The sequence below is a fragment of the Pseudophryne corroboree genome, chromosome 10 (assembly GCF_028390025.1).
Source record: "Pseudophryne corroboree isolate aPseCor3 chromosome 10, aPseCor3.hap2, whole genome shotgun sequence".
In the NCBI taxonomy this organism is placed as follows: Eukaryota; Metazoa; Chordata; class Amphibia; order Anura; family Myobatrachidae; genus Pseudophryne; species Pseudophryne corroboree.
Window position 1 is genome coordinate 45,485,371 of NC_086453.1, and position 22,728 is coordinate 45,508,098.

General features: G+C 40.7%; 1 protein-coding gene across 1 annotated transcript; it reads left to right on the forward strand.

The window, feature by feature from the left end:
- The first annotated feature begins 5,756 nt into the window (after positions 1-5,756).
- Positions 5,757-7,187, forward strand: LOC134965175 (paraneoplastic antigen Ma1 homolog). The gene has a single exon (XM_063941691.1). The coding sequence runs from the start codon at positions 5,757-5,759 to the stop codon at positions 7,185-7,187; it is 1,431 nt and encodes a 476-aa protein (XP_063797761.1).
- Positions 7,188-22,728: the final 15,541 nt, after the last annotated feature.

The window sequence follows — 22,728 nt, forward strand, 5'->3', positions numbered from 1 at the left end:
CTTCCCCTACAGTCACCCAGCCTCTCTGTCGGTGTGGAGAGCAGACAGCTGCTGCCTGCGCTCCGCACCATCTCTCCCCACACCTGAAATGTGAGTTAAAAAAAAATATGTGAGCTGCGCAATGGATCGGTGGGCAGGGGGGGTTTCCAGGTACTCGGAACCCCCCCTGCATGCGCGTATGCTTCCGGCGGAAGTGATCACTCCAGGGAGGTGGATTACGGGCCTGGAGCACCGCGGCCGTGGCGACCCGGCATGGGGTGGACCTCATGGGGTGAGTGTACCTATTTAAGGGTGTTGTGTATTGTGCACTGGTTATCCTGATGAAGGGGCTTTGCGCCCCGAAACGTTGATATGCTGTGTTTTCACTAAAGTCACGTTGAAGTACAAGTCTCTGAGTGCCGCTTCGTTTATTTGCTGTTTATATATGTATATATATATATATATATAAAAGCATAAACAGAAGACTGGCACTCCAAATTCATACAAAAAATAGTGCCCATGTGCCTGCTGGAGTCTACTCATCTCTCTCTCTCTCTCTATATATATATATATATATACTGTGTTTATATATATATATATATATATATACACATATATATAATTATTCGTTTATTTGTATTTTTTATTTATTTTTATTTTTGGGGGGGGGAGGGGGGCACGGTAAACTACCACCTTGCCCTGGGTGCCGAAAATTCTAGTTTCGCCCCTGGCCCGCCAGCCATCTTATGGAATCGTGTTTGCCTTTTCCTACCTTCCTGTTTAGTTTTTTCCATTCTTTGTTCTATTCTTACTAACTCTTGGTTTATAAGATGCTGCTGGTCGGGAAAGTAATACAAACCAGCGGCCTCGTAAGGTGTAAGAAACCATTGTGGAGCAAATACCCTGTAAAATGTGTCTCTGTGGACACGCTCAAACTATCTGTTATAACGGGTTGTGGACCTTCACAGCTAAGCTTACATTTTGTCACAGGGGGTGGGGGCATATCAGTCACCCCCCAATATTAGTTCAGTCTCATTTACCTGGTGCTGTGTGATTGTAGCGTCCTTCTTTGTCCCCCAAAATTAAGTAAAATGAAAAGCTCAGGGTCATACCTTATTAAATCCAAGTTATGACCTTCCACCAAAGCAGTCTGGTGGTTATATTTAGTGTTTAGATAGTTAAATAAGTTGAAGATATTGTTGGTTAATTGCAATAACGTTATGAACGCCTTACACTAAATATGGGCCCCTTTATATATATATGCCAAAGGTGCATTAACAAAGAATTGAGCAAAGGCTGTGAATACTTATGTACATGTGATTTCTTAGTTTTTTATTTTTAATAATTTAGCAAAAATCTCAAAAAATCTTTTTTCACATTGTCATTATGGAGTATTGCCTGTAGTATTTTGAGGAAACAAATTCATTTAATCCATATTGGAATAAGGCTGTAACATAGCAAAATGTGGAAAAAGTGAAGGGCTGTGAATACTTTCCGGATGCACTGTATATGTGTATATATATATATATATATATATACAGATGAAGCCACGCTACATCGCAGCGTATACAACCACGCATGTCCCATTCATGCCCGGAAGTCAGCCTCGCCGGGCGCCCTCAGTTGCAGATGGAGCAACTATGAGCATGGATCTATCTGTATATAGTAGGGATAGGGAACCTTCAGCCCTCCAGCTGTTGTTGAACTACACATACCAGCATGCCTTGCTACAGCTCTGCTATTTGGCCATGCAAAAACTGTTGCAGGGCATGCTGGGATGTATAGTTCAACAACAGCTAGAGGGCCGAAGGTTCCCCATCCCTGGTATATAGTAAATACTGCTAGAGCATGCATGAAAATGTACCGGATTAATAACAGCAAAGCACTGTAGTGAATATGCCATAGTCCTGTGAACTTGCACAGTATAATGTAAAATGTGTATAATTCAAGTGCACAGTCTAAAAGCTGATCCCTAGAGGAGGGGAAGGGCCCTCAAGCAGTGGGGCCCACCAGTGGTTTCCTCTGGACCCCTGTGGGCCAGTCCAATCCTTCACCCACATAACCTCAATTACTCGATATCGAATTATATCCCTACTGTACAGCCCACACATATCCTCACATATTTTGTCTTTCTTCACTTTCACATCCTCCTGACCCCATGTCAACATTGCTGTGTGACCATATCATACAGCCCATTAAGAACCTTTGCAATCTGGCCAGACCATTATGCAATAGATAGCACCTCTCCTTCTGTATCAATGCCTATTTCCCTATAGATTGTAAGCTTGCAATCAGGGCCTTTCTACCTCTATGTCTGTCTGTTATTACCCAGTTTTGTTTTATTACTGTTGTTCCAAATGTAAAGCGCAATGAAATAGACTGCGCTATATAAGAAAATATTAATAAATAAATAATGAAATTAATGTATACTGGAGAAACATAAGCAGATTGTAAATCAGTACATTTGTCTTGTATTTCTTTTTGTTTACCTAACTCTTGTACTGATTGACAATTTGCTTGTCATATAAATTATTTACTTGTTTTATCTGAACAATTTCACATGTATGCATATAATACTTTAATACATTTTTTTTTTTTTTAAAACCCTCTTGTTTTCTCCCTACATGTCTGGTAAAATCAGTAATTTAATGCCCTTTCCAGTCGGGATGGTATTGAACACTTTAAAATATCTTTAACGTTTGGCCTATAAGGACATAGAGGATGGGATTGATGCAACTGTTGAAGTAAATCAGCCACATAGAAATGTTAATTACAAAGTTATCTAAAAAATAGTTGTCTATTATCAATAATGGTAAAAGCTGAAATGGAAATGTACAGATGAGGAAACACACAATGACAGCAGTGATAATCTTATAGGTACAATAGGGAAAAGATACCACCACACAAAAAGCGCACAAATCCTTCTGTATATGAATCAACAGGGGCTGGATCTTTTTCTTTCGAGAATCACATGAATCAGTAGTCCTCAGTGCCTCAAAACAAAAACACATATAGACATAGTGTGATATTGTATTAATACAGTCAATAAGTGTGTGTTTAGGTAATTATCCGTACCCCTTCTGGTGGTCTACTTCATGTAGACAAATCAAGCTTTTAGGGAGCGGATGACACCGTTTGGGCCAATCAAATCTCCTTTAAACAGACTCCTTTTAGAATGGTTTCTCTTCCACAAACATAAAATCAAGAAGAAAAAACCTCCATGGTGTAAAACCTTTAGGACACAGGTTCTCAAACTCGGTCCTCAGGACCCCACACAGTGCATGTTTTGCAGGTCTCCTCACAGAATCACAAGTGGAATCATTTGCTCCACCTGTGGACCTTTTAAAATGTGTCAGTGAATAATGAATACACCTGTGCACTTGCTGGGTTACCTGCAAAACATGCACTGTGTGGGGTCCTGAGGACCGAGTTTGAGAACCACTGCTTTAGGATAATTTATTAAAACATAAGTGGGACAAAATCTTGAACCCACACAATAAAATGTCAATAAAAATGGAACATAATCCAAAATACAGAAGCTGGGCCTCCTACCAGATGGTGTTGTCCACTGTGAGAAGTAGACAAAATAAGCATGGATAAGGAGAATATACAGGCGTCCCTGGATCTTAACCTCCGAATCCTTGGGTAGGGGTCCCTCTGTCTGGTCACCTTCCTTGCCAATGCATTTCGACCAGACAGAGGGACCCCTACCCAAGGATTCAGAGGTTAAGATCCAGGGACGCCTGTATATTCTCCTTATCCATGCTTATGTAGCATGATTAGTATGATATATATATATATATATATTGCCAACTATATTATAAGGATAATAGTATAAGTTATAACTTCTTTATTACTAAATGTGATAGAATGTGTATAGTCTTTACTCTGCTGTGCATATGAGGGAATGGGACTGAGGGGACTGAGGTTGAAATTCCTATAATGTTGGATAGCGGTGGCTCGTGACAAGAGGGAGAACGAGGATCTCCCGTGGAGACCCGGATAGAGACGTCAGAGAAAAAAAAGACGTTGGAGCTGGGCAAGTTGGTGCGGAGAGAGGGAGAGTGAGAGCGGCACTGCGGGGAAGAGAGACGGAGTACGAACGGGAAAAGGACGGCTGAGTGGCGGAGCAAGAAAAGGATTGACCGGAGGCTGTGACAGGCAGAGAGAGCGGGGACGGTTTCCAGGTATCGGAGGAAGACGAGAGCTGTGGCAGGTCTGGGAGCTGGGGGAGCGGAGCAGCACAGCGTGACCGAGGACAGCGCAGCAGAGAGAGACGTGGATACCTGCTAAACTGAAAAAGGTATCTCTTCTAGTGCGTCACTAACACTCCCCTGGTGCCTGATGAGCCACTGGAGCTGAACCAGTGATACAGTCAATTAAATTACTACCCAAGACCTTATCAGACAGTAGCAGTACTAATCGTACTGTTATAATCAGCGACACTAAGTTTTACCGAAGTGGCTGCAGTAAAGTGCTCTGCTCCTTATTAACCCCAGCCGTTATAGACATTTATACCCACTCCGGGTAATAGGATATGTTTATGTATCCCCTCAAATGGAGGAGAGATAACCAATTACAATTTTCCTATATTGGCATTGTGAAAGATTTTTTCCCAGTACAGTTGAATATTACCGAATATACATATATACTCCATATATAAAGACTGTAGCAGCGTCAAGCAGTTGGAGACAAAATATATGTATCGATTGTCTTCCTCTCTCTCTCATAAAGAGGTCTATCTACTAATATCTCCATAACTATTACTGTGGGCAGTAAACTACAGCGAGGTGGAAATAATAAGTTGTTATTATCACCGACTATTCTCCGAAACACATAGTGCCCAGCTCCACACTACGCGTCACCCGACATGGAGACAGTAGTATTACCCTAAACCGAGGACAACGGTAAATATCGGTTCCCTCAAAGTACATTGGAAATAGGAATTGTTGATTGAGACTATTACTGTATTGGAAGGAGACAGATCTACACCCCGTGTAAACCATTAAGCTACCGCTCTGGATAGAACTTATTTTATTAATATTCAGTCCTCATTCGCTGTCTAATGACTGTGTTAATATTTCGCCTTGAAAGAAGATAGAAAACAAACTACAGGATAATTATACTTTTCCCTCATTTTAATTGACTGCAGTATTCCAAAGGGACTAAACTAGCGAAAACTTTAATACCGAGGTATTCGTAAATATATATGCATATATATAAATATATCTATAGATGGTACATCAATCTTTTTTCAGGGTATTCCTATATGTGTATTGTGTAAATTTTGTTACCAGTCATATAGTATATGAATTAGCAAACTTGATTAATGTTTAACGTAATTCGAATAAATTGTTAATATATTCGTAATAGACTTTAAAGTATTGTACTATTATAGTAAATTCACTAGTGTACTTGCTTAAATTGTTGGTGTCAGTTATTTCACCCTTCTAACAAGACTACTCACCACAATCCGGAGAGAACGACGAATCTCGGAGACCAAGATAATCTGTAGGTAAAAGAAATACATTATTAGTGTAGAAAAGTATCATATAATTCATAGAGGAGTAACATCAACTTTTATTGACTGTGGGTATTCCCAAGTCTACCCCATTTTACCCTGTCCTAATCTTTGGAACAGGGACCCGACTTGGGTGGAGGCACTCCCGATTAAAGTTCACAACGATATCCCATGGTAAATATAACATAGTGCTACACTGGAGGCACTGCTGAGATCCTGAGGGTTACCTAATAGCATACTTACCTGTTCATCTATCATGGAAGCTATAACTGAACACGATATATATCGTTGGTGTAATGACCATGGTGTAACTATACCATGCAGTTTAGGTATATTGGGAAACTTTGTTGGAATTACTGATGCAGAGGTGCTTGCAGAAGTACAGAAACTATGGGGCGTAAAAGTGCCCATCATAGTGGATAAATGGAAGAGAGAGACCGGAGAAATTAGGGCCATATTGATAACTACAAAAGAATATTTGGATTCGTCTCTTATTCCAGCCAATGTGATGGTAGGAGGAGAAATGAGTAGGAGATGGCAGATAATGTGGCCTAGAAATATTAGCGATAGTGATCAAGGAGGTTCCGAGCCTACCAGAGTGGAGGAGAGAGTGGTATTAACAGAAGAACATCCACTCCAAAGGGGAGATGATGCTCAACATTCTATGATTAAAGATCTGCCTAAAGCTACCACTGGTGAAAATATAGAGCCGCAAGTTGAGACTGTTATGGACAAAGTAGTGAGCCATTTCGAACGTTGGCACTATGAAGGAGGTTACAGGAGACTCAGAGTATTTTCTGGAATACTTCCTATACCTACCGGGGAAGAAGGATATGATGCTTGGCGGGAAGCTGCTATCCAACATTCAGAAGAATGGCGTTGTCCTGAACACATAAAAAAACAGCGGATTGTAGAAAGTTTAAGGGGCCCTGCTATGGGAATCATACATGTCACTCGCCGTAGTAATCCCAATGCCACATTGAAAGATTACTTTAACGCCCTGGATTACTCATTTGGAATATTGGAGGACCTAGGGGATATATTAGTAAGATTAAACCAGACATACCAAGAACCCACGGAAAGTCTCACTAACTTTATCTATCGGATAGATAAGATTTTATACAAGCTCCTAGATAAAGGAGGGATCCAGTCATCTGAAATTGATGAGCGACGCCTCAAACAATTACTGAGAGGAGCACTAACTACCCATCCAGTGGCACAACGACTAAGGTGTAGTGGACCAGGGGCGAGACCACCTACATTAAGTGAATTGATTAAAGATGTGAAATTGGAAGAAGTCCAAATAGAAAATAGGGAAAGAAGTTTAAAAAGAGTAAAAGTTGTATTGCCCTCACCGGTTGACCCCGCTCCCAATGTTCTCTCCCCAAATGAAAAACTATATAAACTATTAGAAGAACAAAATAAGAAACTCGATCAAATAATAACACTACAGAGAAATGTATCACTTCAAGATAGTCGTGGAAGAGGGAGAGGATCTACCCGACGAATGGAGAATAGAGATCAAGTTATCTGTTATCGGTGTGGACAGATGGGACATCGATCTTTCGAGTGCCCTCAATTGGGAAATTATGAAAGGCATATGGACTCTCATGATGGAAGAAATACCACTCCGTCGGAAAACCAGGAAGGGACGTCGATGAACCCCGCATCGACTCCCGGACAATAGTGGTATGTGCAATGGGGGGCGCTGGGTGGCCTACTATCCTTCCTGACGGGATGATGGGACAGGCCCCTGTGATATCGGCAGCTATCAATGGTCAGTTATGTAGAGTATTATTGGATAGTGGATCCCAAGTTTCAATAATCTTTGAGAGTTGGTATCAGCAACATTTGTCGGAGGTACCCATATTACCTGTGGATGGATTGGTGATCTGGGGGTTGAGTGACCAAAAGTATCCGTATTTGGGTTATATTGCTACCCATATTGAATTTCATCCACATTTAAATAATTCAGAAATTCCCATACCATTTATTGCGTTAATCTGTCCTGACCCCCCTGGAAATCGAGAGGCAGTACCAATTATAGTAGGGACAAACTCTAATTTATTCCGTACTCTTGCTGATTGGTGTTTATCCCAAGATGGGATCAATTTGACAAAAGAAATGGATAGAGCTATAAGTAATAAAATCCAAAATTCCGTTTATAATGAAGTCGCTATATGCTCTACTACTACTTATGAGTCTAATTCCACCAGAACAGAAGATGACAATTTTAGTAACAAACTACAGAAATGTTTCCAAGAGAGTGATCTAACACCGACGGCACAAGAACAGCTATTAGGAGAACTAATCAATCGGAAAGGGGTCTTTTCCGTTGAAGAATGGGATCTAGGCACTGCAATAGGAGTGGAACATAAGATTAAATTAAATGACACTACCCCTTTCCGAGAACGGTCACGTAGGCTTGCTCCTGCCGACTTTGATGATGTTCGGACACATTTAAAGGAACTATTGGAGAATCATGTAATAGCCGATTCCGAAAGTTCATATGCCTCCCCAATCGTAGTCGCTCGGAAAAAGAACGGTAGTATACGGTTATGCATTGACTACAGGACACTAAACAACCGAACAATTGCTGATCAGTATACTGTGCCTAGAGTAGAAGAAGCTCTAGATTGCCTACAGGGCAGCCGCTGGTTCTCCGTATTAGATATGAGGTGTGGGTATTACCAGATCCCCATGAATCCGGAAGATAGATCCAAAACAGCATTTATTTGCCCAATTGGGTTTTTCGAATTTCTTAAGATGCCGCAAGGAGTGAAGGGGGCTCCTGCCACTTTCCAGCGCACTATGGAACAAACGGTAGGGGATATGTGCTACCGAGAGGTACTCGTATACCTTGATGACATTATTGTTTTCGGAAAGACGCTGGAAGAACACAACATTAGATTGCTTAAGGTTCTAGATCGAATACAACAGAAGGGACTAAAGTTATCTATTGATAAATGTAAGTTTTGTCAAACCACTGTCAAGTATCTTGGACATATTGTTAGCCGGGACGGAGTTGCCACAGATCCGGATAAAACCAAAGCTGTATCTCAGTGGCCGCGACCCAAGAACCTTAAAGAACTGCGTTCCTTCTTAGGATTTTGTGGCTACTATCGTCGGTTTGTCCCACAGTATTCAAGAGTAGCAAGACCACTCACAGATCTAACCCGAGGTTATGCATCTAAAAGTAAACATTGGAAAAGAACATGTCATAGTTCCGCTAAGGTTTACTTTAAACCATCAGAAGAATTTGGAGAGAGATGGAATTGTCAGTGTGAGGATGCTTTTATTCAATTGAAAAGATGTTTGACACAGGCCCCTATTCTTGCCTATGCAGATCCGTCCCTCCCATATGAATTGCACATAGATGCTTCTTACGATGGATTAGGTGGGGTATTGTATCAGAGTCAACAAGCGAAGTTAAGACCTATCGCCTATGTTAGTAGAGGTCTTTCTGATAGTGAACGGAAGTACGCAGTGCACAAGCTTGAATTCCTTGCTCTAAAGTGGGTGGTAGTTGACAAGCTACATGACTATCTATATGGAGTGGAATTCACTGTTCATACGGATAATAATCCATTGACGTACATAAATACCACTGCTAAACTTGATGCCACCGGACATCGATGGTTGGCTGCCTTGTCTAATTATAATTTTACATTAAAATATCGACCAGGGACAAGTAATGTTGATGCAGATGCGTTGTCAAGAAGTCCAAAGATTGCGGAGATTAGCTCCAATGATGATTGGGTAGAGGTTCCTGCGCCAACATTACAACGCTTATGCTATCAGATGAATCGGATCCAAGAAAACCCGCAAGATGTTATTAGCTCACTGGGGCTTCTGCTGCGGTTGTACCAGTGATGTACTGCTGGTTAACACAGGCCGAACTGGGAGGACTTGAGGTAATGTCTAAAGAACAGATTAGGGAAGCTCAACTGCAGGACATTAATTTGGCAACGACTATTGACTGTATGAATAATAAAATTTCGAGAGAAAATGGAATTGCAATATCGGATATAACTCGAACGTTATTACGACAAAGAAAAAGGCTAATCATCAGACAAGGGATATTACAACGGAAAACAATGACTCGAAAAGGGAAGATTCGATACCAGCTAGTGTTACCATCAATATACATTCCTATGGTGCTGCGTTCCCTACACGATAATCATGGTCACTTGGGATATGAGAAAACCCAGCAGTTAATCAACACCAGAGTCTATTGGCCCTTCATGAATAAAGATATAGAACAATATTGTAAAAATTGTCGGAATTGCATATTGAGAAAAACTATTCCTGTCCCGTCTGCCAAGTTAATAAATATTGATAGTTCAGGTCCATTAGAGCTCATATGTATTGACTTTTTATCATTGGAAGGACCGTCTGGGAAGGAGGGAAATATTTTGGTAGTCACTGACCATTTTACCCGGTATGCACAAGCGTATGTTACAGGAGATCAAAAGGCGATAACAGTGGCTAAAACTTTGTGGGAAAAGTTTTTTGTAAATTATGGGTTGCCAGCCAGAATACACACAGACCAAGGGAGGGATTTCGAAAGCAACCTAATTAAAGAACTCTGTCGGTGCTGCGGGATCCGGAAATCAAGGACGTCACCCTATCATCCCCAAGGAGACCCCCAGCCTGAGAGATTTAATCGCACCCTGCTGGATATGTTAGGAACTCTAAATGTGAAAGATAAAAATCAGTGGAGAAAATATGTCTGTCAACTAGTCCATGCATACAATTGCACCGTTAACGATGCTACTGGATACTCTCCATACCTTCTGATGTTTGGGCGCGAGGCCAGATTACCGATTGACGTATGCCTTGGAACCAATAATAATTGTTCTCAGCCCACAAGTCACACTCAGTATGTTACTAACTTAAAGAAAGAACTACAAAAAGCCTTTGAACTAGCTCATCAAGCCTCAGTAAAAAGAGGTATACAGAACAAGAGAAGGTACGATAATAAAGTAGTAGAACAAGTACTGCAACCTGGAGATAGAGTACTAATCCGCCGCCTGGGAAATCCTAGAAGGCAAAAGCTAGCCAATAGGTGGAGGGAAAATCCATACACGATTATCCGACAACTACCTGGAATTCCAGTCTATCAATTGAGTCCGGAAGGGACGAAGGGACCGGTAGTCACCTATCACCACCATCATTTATTACCTGTCGGTCAAAATATTATGTTTGACGAAAGTGCAAGCGAGTGCGCTAAAGTAGATCGTAAGAGCGAACCCAAACTCACCAAAATATAGGACCCTGGTACTTCACAAAATCTTGATTTGGTGGAGTCCGAATCCTCTAATTTAGATAACGAGCCGACTGGGTATTTCTATAGTGAATTTATTCCAGAAGAGAGTAGAGAATACCCTGGTTCCGAGATGGCGGAAATAATAGAGGATTCAATGATCAGAGAAAAGCCATTGATTCAGGGTGATCAGGGTGAGACTGCTGGTGAGTGGAACAGGTTGGAGGATGATAATGATGGGAATTGGAATGAAGGAGAGAACTCTGCTAGATATGAATCGGACAATTTGGGTGAATCTATCACGCCAAGACCTCAAAGAATTAGACCTAATAGAATTCATAGACCACCATTAATACTAACCTATGACAAGTTAGGAAGTCCTAGTGAGGAACCTCGATATGTACACCCTAATGTTGTATGCTCATGGCCTTATTATGGGCATGTAGGTAATACTCTACCCATTAATGCAACTGAGTATCTGTTTGAAAAGGAAATTAATGGTGACAGTCAGGAGGTATGTAAGTGTAACATAGATAATTACCTGGCTGTCACCAGGGGGAGAAGTGTAGCATGATTAGTATGATATATATATATATATATATATTGCCAACTATATTATAAGGATAATAGTATAAGTTATAACTTCTTTATTACTAAATGTGATAGAATGTGTATAGTCTTTACTCTACTGTGCATATGAGGGAATGGGACTGAGGGGACTGAGGTTGAAATTCCTATAATGTTGGATAGCGGTGGCTCGTGACAAGAGGGAGAACGAGGATCTCCCGTGGAGACCCGGATAGAGACGTCAGAGAAAAAAAAGACGTTGGAGCTGGGCAGTTGGTGCGGAGAGAGGGAGAGTGAGAGCGGCACTGCGGGGAAGAGAGACATGGAGCACGAACGGGAAAAGGACGGCTGAGTGGCGGAGCAAGAAAAGGATTGACCGGAGGCTGTGACAGGCAGAGAGAGCGGGGACGGTTTCCAGGTATCGGAGGAAGACGAGAGCTGTGGCAGGTCTGGGAGCTGGGGGAGCGGAGCAGCACAGCGTGACCGAGGACAGCGCAGCAGAGAGAGACGTGGATACCTGCTAAACTGAAAAAGGTATCTCTTCTAGTGCGTCACTAACACTCCCCTGGTGCCTGATGAGCCACTGGAGCTGAACCAGTGATACAGTCAATTAAATTACTACCCAAGACCTTATCAGACAGTAGCAGTACTAATCGTACTGTTATAATCAGAGACACTAAGTTTTACCGAAGTGGCTGCAGTAAAGTGCTCTGCTCCTTATTAACCCCAGCCGTTATAGACATTTATACCCACTCCGGGTAATAGGATATGTTTATGTATCCCCTCAAATGGAGGAGAGATAACCAATTACAATTTTCCTATATTGGCATTGTGAAAGATTTTTTCCCAGTACAGTTGAATATTACCGAATATACATATATACTCCATATATAAAGACTGTAGCAGCGTCAAGCAGTTGGAGACAAAACATATGTATCGATTGTCTTCCTCTCTCTCTCATAAAGAGGTCTATCTACTAATATCTCCATAACTATTACTGTGGGCAGTAAACTACAGCGAGGTGGAAATAATAAGTTGTTATTATCACCGACTATTCTCCGAAACACATAGTGCCCAGCTCCACACTACGCGTCACCCGACATGGAGACAGTAGTATTACCCTAAACCGAGGACAACGGTAAATATCGGTTCCCTCAAAGTACATTGGAAATAGGAATTGTTGATTGAGACTATTACTGTATTGGAAGGAGACAGATCTACACCCCGTGTAAACCATTAAGCTACCGCTCTGGATAGAACTTATTTTATTAATATTCAGTCCTCATTCGCTGTCTAATGACTGTGTTAATATTTCGCCTTGAAAGAAGATAGAAAACAAACTACAGGATAATTATACTTTTCCCTCATTTTAATTGACTGCAGTATTCCAAAGGGACTAAACTAGCGAAAACTTTAATACCGAGGTATTCGTAAATATATATGCATATATATAAATATATCTATAGATGGTACATCAATCTTTTTGCAGGGTATTCCTATATGTGTATTGTGTAAATTTTGTTACCAGTCATATAGTATATGAATTAGCAAACTTGATTAATGTTTAACGTAATTCGAATAAATTGTTAATATATTCGTAATAGACTTTAAAGTATTGTACTATTATAGTAAATTCACTAGTGTACTTGCTTAAATTGTTGGTGTCAGTTATTTCACCCTTCTGACAAGACTACTCACCACAATCCGGAGAGAACGACGAATCTCGGAGACCAAGATAATCTGTAGGTAAAAGAAATACGTTATTAGTGTAGAAAAGTATCATATAATTCATAGAGGAGTAACATCAACTTTTATTGACTGTGGGTATTCCCAAGTCTACCCCATTTTACCCTGTCCTAATCTTTGGAACAGGGACCCGACTTGGGTGGAGGCACTCCCGATTAAAGTTCACAACGATATCCCATGGTAAATATAACATAGTGCTACACTTATTTTGTCTACTTCTCACAGTGGACAACACCATCTGGTAGGAGGCCCAGCTTCTGTATTTTGGATTATGTTCCATTTTTATTGACATTTTATTGTGTGGGTTCAAGATTTTGTCCCACTTATGTTTTAATAAATTATCCTAAAGGTTTTACACCATGGAGGTTTTTTCTTCTTGATTTTATGTTTGTGGAAGAGAAACCATTCTAAAAGGAGTCTGTTTAAAGGAGATTTGATTGGCCCAAACGGTGTCATCCGCTCCCTAAAAGCTTGATTTGTCTACATGAAGTAGACCACCAGAAGGGGTACGGATAATTACCTAAACACACACTTATTGACTGTATTAATACAATATCACACTATGTCTATATGTGTTTTTGTTTTGAGGCATTGAGGACTACTGATTCATGTGATTCTCGAAAGAAAAAGATCCAGCCCCTGTTGATTCATATACAGAAGGATTTGTGCGCTTTTTGTGTTGTGGTATCTTTTCCCTATTGTATCTATTTGCTTGGGGTGTGGGTGACACTCCTTCCATCTTACACATTAGCAGCCATTTTTGCGCAGTGGCGAGGCTCCACTTTGTTAAGATAATCTTATAGGGTCGCTGCTTCCTCTTTGGTATTTTCACTTTTCTAAGTTTAAAACAGATGACACAATAACACATTAGAATTACAAAAAAAGGGACAACAAACAAGGTGACAAAGCTGGTGATGTTCATTTCCTCATGATAATAAAATATTCCATAGTTAATAATTATATGAGGGGAATTTAAGATGATACTCACGTAACTCACCACTTAAACTATTGCTGAAATACTGCAGACAAATTTGGGTGTTCTGTAGGTTTTGGACCAAAATGGCCACAGTATGGAGACACAGCGGTCAATGCTCATGGCGGCTAAAAAATAGACACTAGTGCACATATTTATATACCATAGAACAGTGATGACTAAATTACAAATATAGTGGAGTCTAAAATGTTAATTGGGATAGAGGCACAACATATGAAGTCAGCTATGGCAGATTAAGAAACCACACAGCTCTGACTGTTTTTATCCTGAAACCACCGATCCAGATCACTAATCCGTTCCCCACAATTCCCAAAACAAAAATGATACTGTAGAGAATGATTGTCAGCATTGGAATTGTGTCGATATGATTGTAGGCAATATTCGATACAGTCCAATTAGAGAACGTCTGATTATGCGATAGATTATAGTGCACAGCGGATGTCTTCCTGAAAGCAGTTTAGAGCATAAATAGGGACATTATTACTGATATTCTGTGTTTAAATTACAGTTAAAAGTGTTATGCTGGCAAACGTTTATTTTCAATTATTTACATTTTGCATATTATTTTACCCATCACATTACAGCATTTTACAGACACATATTGCCTGCCAGAATAAACAGTATTGCAGTTTTAATATTCCTTGGCACACACAGAAACAAGTTATCATGTCCAAAGTCACTATGCTTGAAGTAAGACAACTATTTTAGCAAGTGTTGTTAGTAATTATTAAAGTATAAGAATCCACAACCGAGTAATCCATTGTATATATTATACTGTATCTTTGCATGGTAGTATTTCTTCAAATTCCATGTGATTTACAAGTAGAAGGAAGAAACGGGATCTGGTCAGGGTCCCGGGCATCAAAATACCGACGGCGGAATCCCGACCCCCCAATAGGGTCCCAAATGAGCTACTTCTAGCCCGACTGACAGGGTAGTCACGGGATGGGGGGGGGGGAGAGGGGGTGGAAGGAGTTAGGGAGGTTAGGTTATAGGGGGGGAATTAGGTTTAGGCTGCACGGGGAGTAAAAATGTATTATGTCCATGTATGCAGTGTGCAGGGCCAATCAGATGGAATGATGTCACCTATTTTGTTCATTTTGTTGCCGCAATGCAACATTAGAGTCACAAGAACAAAACTGAAGAACAGATCCCTGCCCTCCCAGTGCCCACACAACTAGGGGGTGCTCCAAACCTCAAGGGTCAGCTCTGGCAGTGGACACACATGACCAGGGGACTCTTCACAGTATTATCACTATTGTACCCCAGACCTGCAGCACCTTCTACCTATGAGCCTGCCCTTATAACTCAGATACAGGTGGGAGGAACCGGGGTAGGAGGTGCGGGTTCTGGGGAAGGTTTAGGATATGGCGACATGGTCTGATTTGGAGGAATTCTGGAGATTCCAGTCCCCATCAGGCATTAATGCAGAGTTCAGCAGTAGCCATAGGCTGAGCATTGGTGGGTCTCCACAGCTGCCCTATGGGCAAAACTGTGGCATGGGTCATTTAAAAAATGTTCAGGCAAGTTGACATTTGTTGTTCCACAAGTGCCAGCATGCCGAGACAAGCTTTATTCAACCTACAGGTCACCTTTAAAGAACAATATAAACTGTTTCCACTAACCATCTAACCCACCAGGAGTGTAGGTGATAGCCTTGGAATCAGCCCAGTGCTAGTTGTTGGAAATTAGGGGGAACCCCTCACCGTCCCGTCCCCCCCCCTATTTTCCAATATCAGACTGGGCTCAGAGGTCAAGGGCTGATTACTTATTTAGGGGAAGGGGGCTACAAAATGTTATTTCTTTAATTATTAAAGGTACAGGGTTCGACCACGATGCTTTTTCATATTTTTTTCATCCACTTTTATAAGATTACATCCAACAAGTGGATGGATTGTCTTTAAGGGGTAGTATCCCCATTATTGTTTTTTTATGTTTTTATACCTCAGTTTCTTTATCACCCCATTCCTTTTGGGCACTTTTTGGGGTGCAAGTTTTTAAGCACACATTACCCTATGGGTTATACTGTTTTTACTAAAGTGTGTTTTTTTTTTAAGTTGAGATGTTGTCCATAGCAACTAATCAGATTCTATCTATTATCTCTAGAAGCAGCTATATAAATGCTAAGTAGAATCTGGGCAACATCTCTACTTCTAAAATACCTGTACCTTAGTAAATATACCCCTATGCATTGTTTTTGTTTTTTTCTCCATATGTGCATATTTACACTGTTCTTATCATTGTTGAAATTGGAGAATGAATACCATTTGGTACTAATAAGAAGACTCGAAATATCCTCTGGTAGAGAATGATTGTTATTGATTTTTTTAAACATTACTAGACACTGATGTCTTGCATAATTTGGATTATGTACCCAATTACTTATACTTCTGACTACTATGCTAATATAATTGCAAGTAGGCCAAATTCTTGTACAGTGGGGGTAATTCCAAGTTGATCGCAGCAGGAATTCTGTTAGCAATTGGGCAAAACCATGTGCACTGAAGGGGAGGCAGATATAACATGTGCAGAGAGAGTTAGATTTGGGTGTGGTGTGTTCAATCTGCAATCTAATTTGCAGTGTAAAAATAAAGCAGCCAGTATTTACCCTGCACAGAAATAAAATAACCCACCCAAATCTAACTCTCTCTGCAAATGTTATATCTGCCTCCCCTGCAGTGCACATGGTTTTGCCCAATTGCTATCAAAAATCCTGCTGCGATCAACTTGGAATTACCCCCATAGCTCCAATTTCAGAAGCAGGAGCAATCTTATGTGTGTTCTTTAAATAAATGCAGATATTTCTACAATTAATAACACGTAACAACTTACATTTATAAAGCTCGGCAGCGCATATATAAATCAAAACTTGTATAGCATAATGATGTATCTTTAATTAAAGAAATGCAGTGTTATGTTCCCCCCCGCAATTCTGGTTAAATCATTCATTTAAAGCTCTTTGCAGTCTGGATGGTATTGAATGTATGCAAATGTCTTTAGTGTTTTGGCCTATAAAGACATAGAGGATGGGATTGATGCAACTGTTGAAGTATATCAGCCACATAGAAATGTTCATTATTAAGTGTTCCATAAAATAATTGTCTTTTATCAGTAATGGTAAAAGGTGAAATGGAAATGTACAGATGAGGAAACACACAATGACGGCAGTAATAATCTTATAGGGTCGCTGTTTCCTCTTTGGTATTTTCACTTTTCTAAGTTTAAAACAAATGACACAATAACACATTACAATGACAGAAAAAGGGACAATAAACACGATGACAAATCTGATGAAGTCCCTTTCATTATTAAGATAAAAATAATAAACATAGTTAATAATTATATGAGGGGAATTGAAGATGATACTCACCACCCAAACTATTGCTGAAATGTTGCAGACACATTTGGGTGTTCTATAGGTTTTGGACCAAAATGGCCACATTATGGAGACACAGCGGTCAATACTCATGGCGGTTAAAAAATAGGCACTAGTGCACATGGTCATAAACCATAGAACAGTGATGACTAAATCCCAAATATAGTGAAAATATAAAAATTTAAATGGGATAGAGACACAACATATGAAGTCGGCTACGGCCAGATTAAGGAACCACACAGCACTGACTGTCTTTATCTTAAATCCAGCGATCCAGATAACCAAACCGTTTCCTACTATTCCCAAGAGGAAAATGATACTGTAGAAAATGATTGTCAGCATTGGATATATTTGGTTATAAATGTAGTCATTATGCGAAATAGTCCAATTAGAGAACGTCTGATTGTCCGAGAGATTATAGTGCACAGCGGATGTCTTCCTGAAAGCAGATTAGAGTACAAACAGGGATATTATTACTTGTCTTCTGTGTTTAAAATTAAAAGTATTATGAAGGCAAAATAGCTCATAAATGTTTATTTTCCATTATTTGCATTTTATTATTTATATTGTTTTGCCCATCATAGTACAGCTTTATTCATGCACATTTCTACGGCCAAAAAAATATATATTGCAGATCTATTTTTCCTTCGCAGACAGGGAAATTAGTTTACTGGATTTGTAGCTGTAATCATATGCAGATGATAGTATTAGCTCTTCCCCTGGTGTAGTAGCCTGCGTCTGAATGTGAAAGGGCTGAGACACCCACTTTTTCCATCTCTGTAGGCTGTAATAATGGCAGTGATTCTTTACAGGCCACCACTGGTGCAGCATCTCTTGCTCCAATGACACCTCCACTAGCCCTATGGCAGGTGCAGTTATACCATCTGACTGGTCTCCTACGGCTGCGTCTGTGCTTCTGAAAACACAGGGGCAGATTTATTAAGCTCGGTGAAGTGATAAAGTGGAAGGTGATAAAGGACCAGGCAATCAGATCCTTACTACCATGTTACAGGCTGGGTTTGAAAAATGACAGTTATGAGCTGACTGGCTGCTGCGTTATCCACTTTATCACTTTATCACTTCAATACATCTACCCCACAGTTGCTCTTTCCCTGATACTTCCACAACACTTCTATAACAGTCCCATGAGACAGGTTTCAAGCCTAGTGTACATCTGTGTGTGACTGAGTCTGTTTCTGTGCAGGAAGTGCTATGATGCAGCGGCTGCAGCTTTTTCTTATGCCAAGATCCATTGTGCTTAATCTGTGACTTTGTACCTGTTTAAAACTACTTCCTGGGTTGCACCTGTTGTTTCTTGTACACTTTCAGTGGTTTTTTGCTGCATCTGGGAGAGAGATATATATATTTATGTATACAGTGTATATATATATATATATATATATATATATATATAGCAAGCGTATGACGGCAGCACTCACCAGACTTGTTCAAATTTCCTTAAAATTGTGTCAGTTTATTGACCCATTAGGCCGACATGTTTCGGGGGTATTCCCCGTCCTCAGGGCCAGACAGCAATTGTATTGCTGTTTGGCCCTGAGGATGGGGTGTACCCCCGAAACATGTCAGCCCAATGGTTCAATAAACTGACACAGTTTTAAGGAAATTTAATAAAGGAAAAAAGTACTGCTCTATAATTTCAGAAGCTCCATAAATTGAAACTAACATTAAATATATATATATATAGAGCGCTTGTTATATGTAAGTGTATATATAGCCAATGCTGAAAAAGAAAATACAGGTTAAGAACATAGAACTTCCAGTAAAGTGCAATGTGCCCTGTAGTAGTGTTTACAGCTCTTTTGTGGCAGTTTAAAAAGTCTGATTTGAACAAGTCTGGTAAGTGCCACTGTCATCCGCTTGCTACATTGTGACACATTGTCATCAGGAGGGCACCCCAGCATTTCACTCATTGTCCCTAGGAGTGCCAGGACTTTGTTTTATATATATATATATATATATATATATATATAGTTCAATAAGTACAGTAACAAGACCCCTCATTTATGTAATGTTCTCCATTTCATTCTTATTTCCTGCCAGGCCAGAGCAGGTAGTCCACTGGTTCCTCTCACAGCCATTAGACTGTACCTCATATCAGTCATACTGTCCTAACATCAGGTGTAAGATGGCTGGGCTGGCAGGAAACATGGTCACACATTGAGGTGCATAGTGTGATCAAATTTCTGCTGAAATTAATTGCCAACTTTTCGAGGTGTACAGTGATAATGTCATGTCACGAAACAGGTTGGGTTTGGTGCATTGCTTTTGATACTGGCGTGACAGATGTTTAAGATGACCAGCAATCCTCCATTGGGTGGTACTGGACCATCCTCCCTACAGTTCTGACCTGGCACCGAGTGATTTCCATCTCTTTTGGCCATTGAAGCACCTCTGTGAAAGGCGATTTGGAACCCATGGTGAAAATGGTGAAGTTCAGCAAATCGCCATATCCTGGCTTCAAGCTCTTGACACTGAAGTTGAATAAACACCAAGTTGAATAAATGTACACAATGAGAGATCTTGTTACCTTAATTATTGAACCACCTATGTGTGTGTGTGTATATATATATACATTTATATATATGGGATGTAGTTCATATGCCAGCGCTCGTGATCCCGGCAGTCAGCATGCCAGTGTCGGAATCCCAAATGCTCAAAATGCCACCAGTTAGAATGCTGACCCACAGGGTCTATTACCATTTTTGGTATCCTCGACACCCATAGTGTGGGAATAGAACCTGTGGTGAGTGCAGCAAGCAACCAAACCCGCTGGATGGAGAGTGCAGCAAGCCCGCAAGGGGCGTTGTTGCGATCACTTCTCCGATGGCATTCTGCTGCCAGGATCCCAGTGTCTGAATGCTGACCGCCGGGATCCCAGCACAGCCGGCATACCATACCCAACCCATATATACATGCATCCAGAAAGTATTCACAGTGCTTCACTTTTTCCACTTTTTGTTATGTTACACCCGTATTCCAAACTGGAATAAATTAATTTTTTCCTCAAAATTCTACACACAATACCCCATAATGACAATGTGAATTTTTTTTTTTTACAATTTTTGCTAATTTATTAAAAATAAAAAACTAAGAAATCAGATGTACATAAGTATTCACAGCCTTTGATCGATACTTTGTTGATGCAACTTTGGCAGAAATTACAGCCTAAAGTCTTTTTGAATATGATGCCACAAGCTTGGCACACCTACCTTTGGCCAGTTTCACCCATTCCTCTTTGCAGCACCCTCAAGCTCCATCAAGTTAGATGGGAAGCATCAGTGCACAGCCATTTTCAGATCTCTCCAGAGATGTTCAATCTGATTCAAGTCTGGGCTCTGGCTGGGCCACTCAAAGACATTCACAGAATTGTTCTGAAGCAACTCCTTTGATATCTTGGATGTGTGCTTAGGGTCGTTGTCCTGCTGAAAGATGAAACATCGCCCCAGTTGGTTTTCATCCAGGATGTCTCTGTACATTGCTGCATTCATATTTCCCTCTATCCTGACTAGTCTCCCAGTTCATGCCGCTGAAAAACATCCCCACAGCATGATGCTGCCACCACCATGCTTCACTGTAGGGATGGTATTGGCCTGGTGATGAGCGGTGCCTGGTTTCCTCCGACCATGACTCCTGGCATTCACGCCAAAGAGTTCAATCCTTGTCTCATCAGATGAGAGAATTTTGTTTCTCATGGTCTGAGAGTCCTTCAGGTGCATTTTGGCAAACTCCATCTGGCCACTCTACCATACAGGCCTGATTGGTGGATTGCTGCAGAGATGGTTGTCCTTCTGGAAGGTTCTCCTCTCTCCACAGAAGAATGCTGTAGCTCTGAGAGAGTGACCATCGGTTCTTGGTCACCTCCCTGACTAGGGCCCTTCTGCCCCGAGTGCTCAGTTTAGATGGCCGGCCAGCTTTAGGAAGAGTCCTGGTGGTTCCAAACTTCTTCCATTTATGGATGATGGAGGCCACTGTGCTCATTGGTACCTTCAAAGCAGCAGATATTTTACTGTACCCTTCCCCACACTTGTGCCTCGAGACAATCCTGTCTCGGAGGTCTAAAGACAATTCCTTTGACTTCATGCTTGGTTTGTGCTCAGACATGCACTGTCAAGTGTGGGACCTTATATTGACAGGTGTGTGCTTTTCCAAATCATGTCCAATCAACTGAATTTACCACAGGTGGACTCCAATTAGGCTGTAGGAACATCTCAAGGATGATCTGTGGAAACAGGATGTACCTGAGCTCAATTTTGAGCTTCTTGGCAAAGGCTGTAAATACTTATGTACATGTGATTTCTTAGTTTTTTATTCTTAATAAATTTTCAAAAATCTAAAAAAAATTTTTACGTTGTCGTTATGGGGTATTGTGTGTAGAATTTTGAGGGAAAAAATGTTTTCCATTGTGGAATAAGGCTGTAACATAACAAAATGTGGAAAAAGTGAAGTGCTGTGAATACTTTCCAAATGCACTGTAGATATATATATATATATATATATATATATACCCATACAATAGACGTGGCACTCCTGGAGTCTTGTACAATGAAACTCATAACCAGGCAGTTTAGTAGGACAACAACGTTTCAATGCCGAGTTTATTTGGGCATTTTCCTCAGGTTACAAACATACACAAAACAACATCTTACCTATAAAGACGACTAATCACCCAGGTGCTCGTGCCGCGTGTAGCGTGTGGGGCGGCGTCCGCTCCATCCGGCGCAGCTACAATGACGTCATGATACGTCACTTCCCCTATGTGCATCCCGTCACCATGGATACCTACACAACACAGGCTGGTTACCTAGATACAACAAGTCGCGCTAATCGCGTGTGCCATATGATACAACTGTTATGATACTGTCGTCCTCAAAATGTATCTGTAGCAACCTAATAACAAGATGTAAACTAATTACCAGCTGAAATACACATACAAAGAATAATAGCCTAACATATAATATAAAATGTAGGCAATCGTGCCATGTGCATAAATCAGTCTACTCTGATATTATGAGAAGCATAGGAATAAAGCCTGTGACCATGATGTGTACCATCAAAAAGGGGCATTAATGTAATCCATGTTACAAAGTAGGTATAGGAAAATCACAATACTCATATTGATGATCATATCACCCTACTGACCTAGTAAACCTAGGTGAGCTAATGCATGCTCATAAGGAATTACTAAATAGAATCAGATATGTACCGCCACCTAGTGGGCACATATCAATCAAAAATGAAGCCAGGCAGTTACATGTATG

Bases quoted from the DNA above. Each gene is read 5' to 3' on its own strand.
- LOC134965175 (XM_063941691.1), top strand. From the start codon at position 5,757: ATGGAAGCTATAACTGAACACGATATATATCGTTGGTGTAATGACCAT.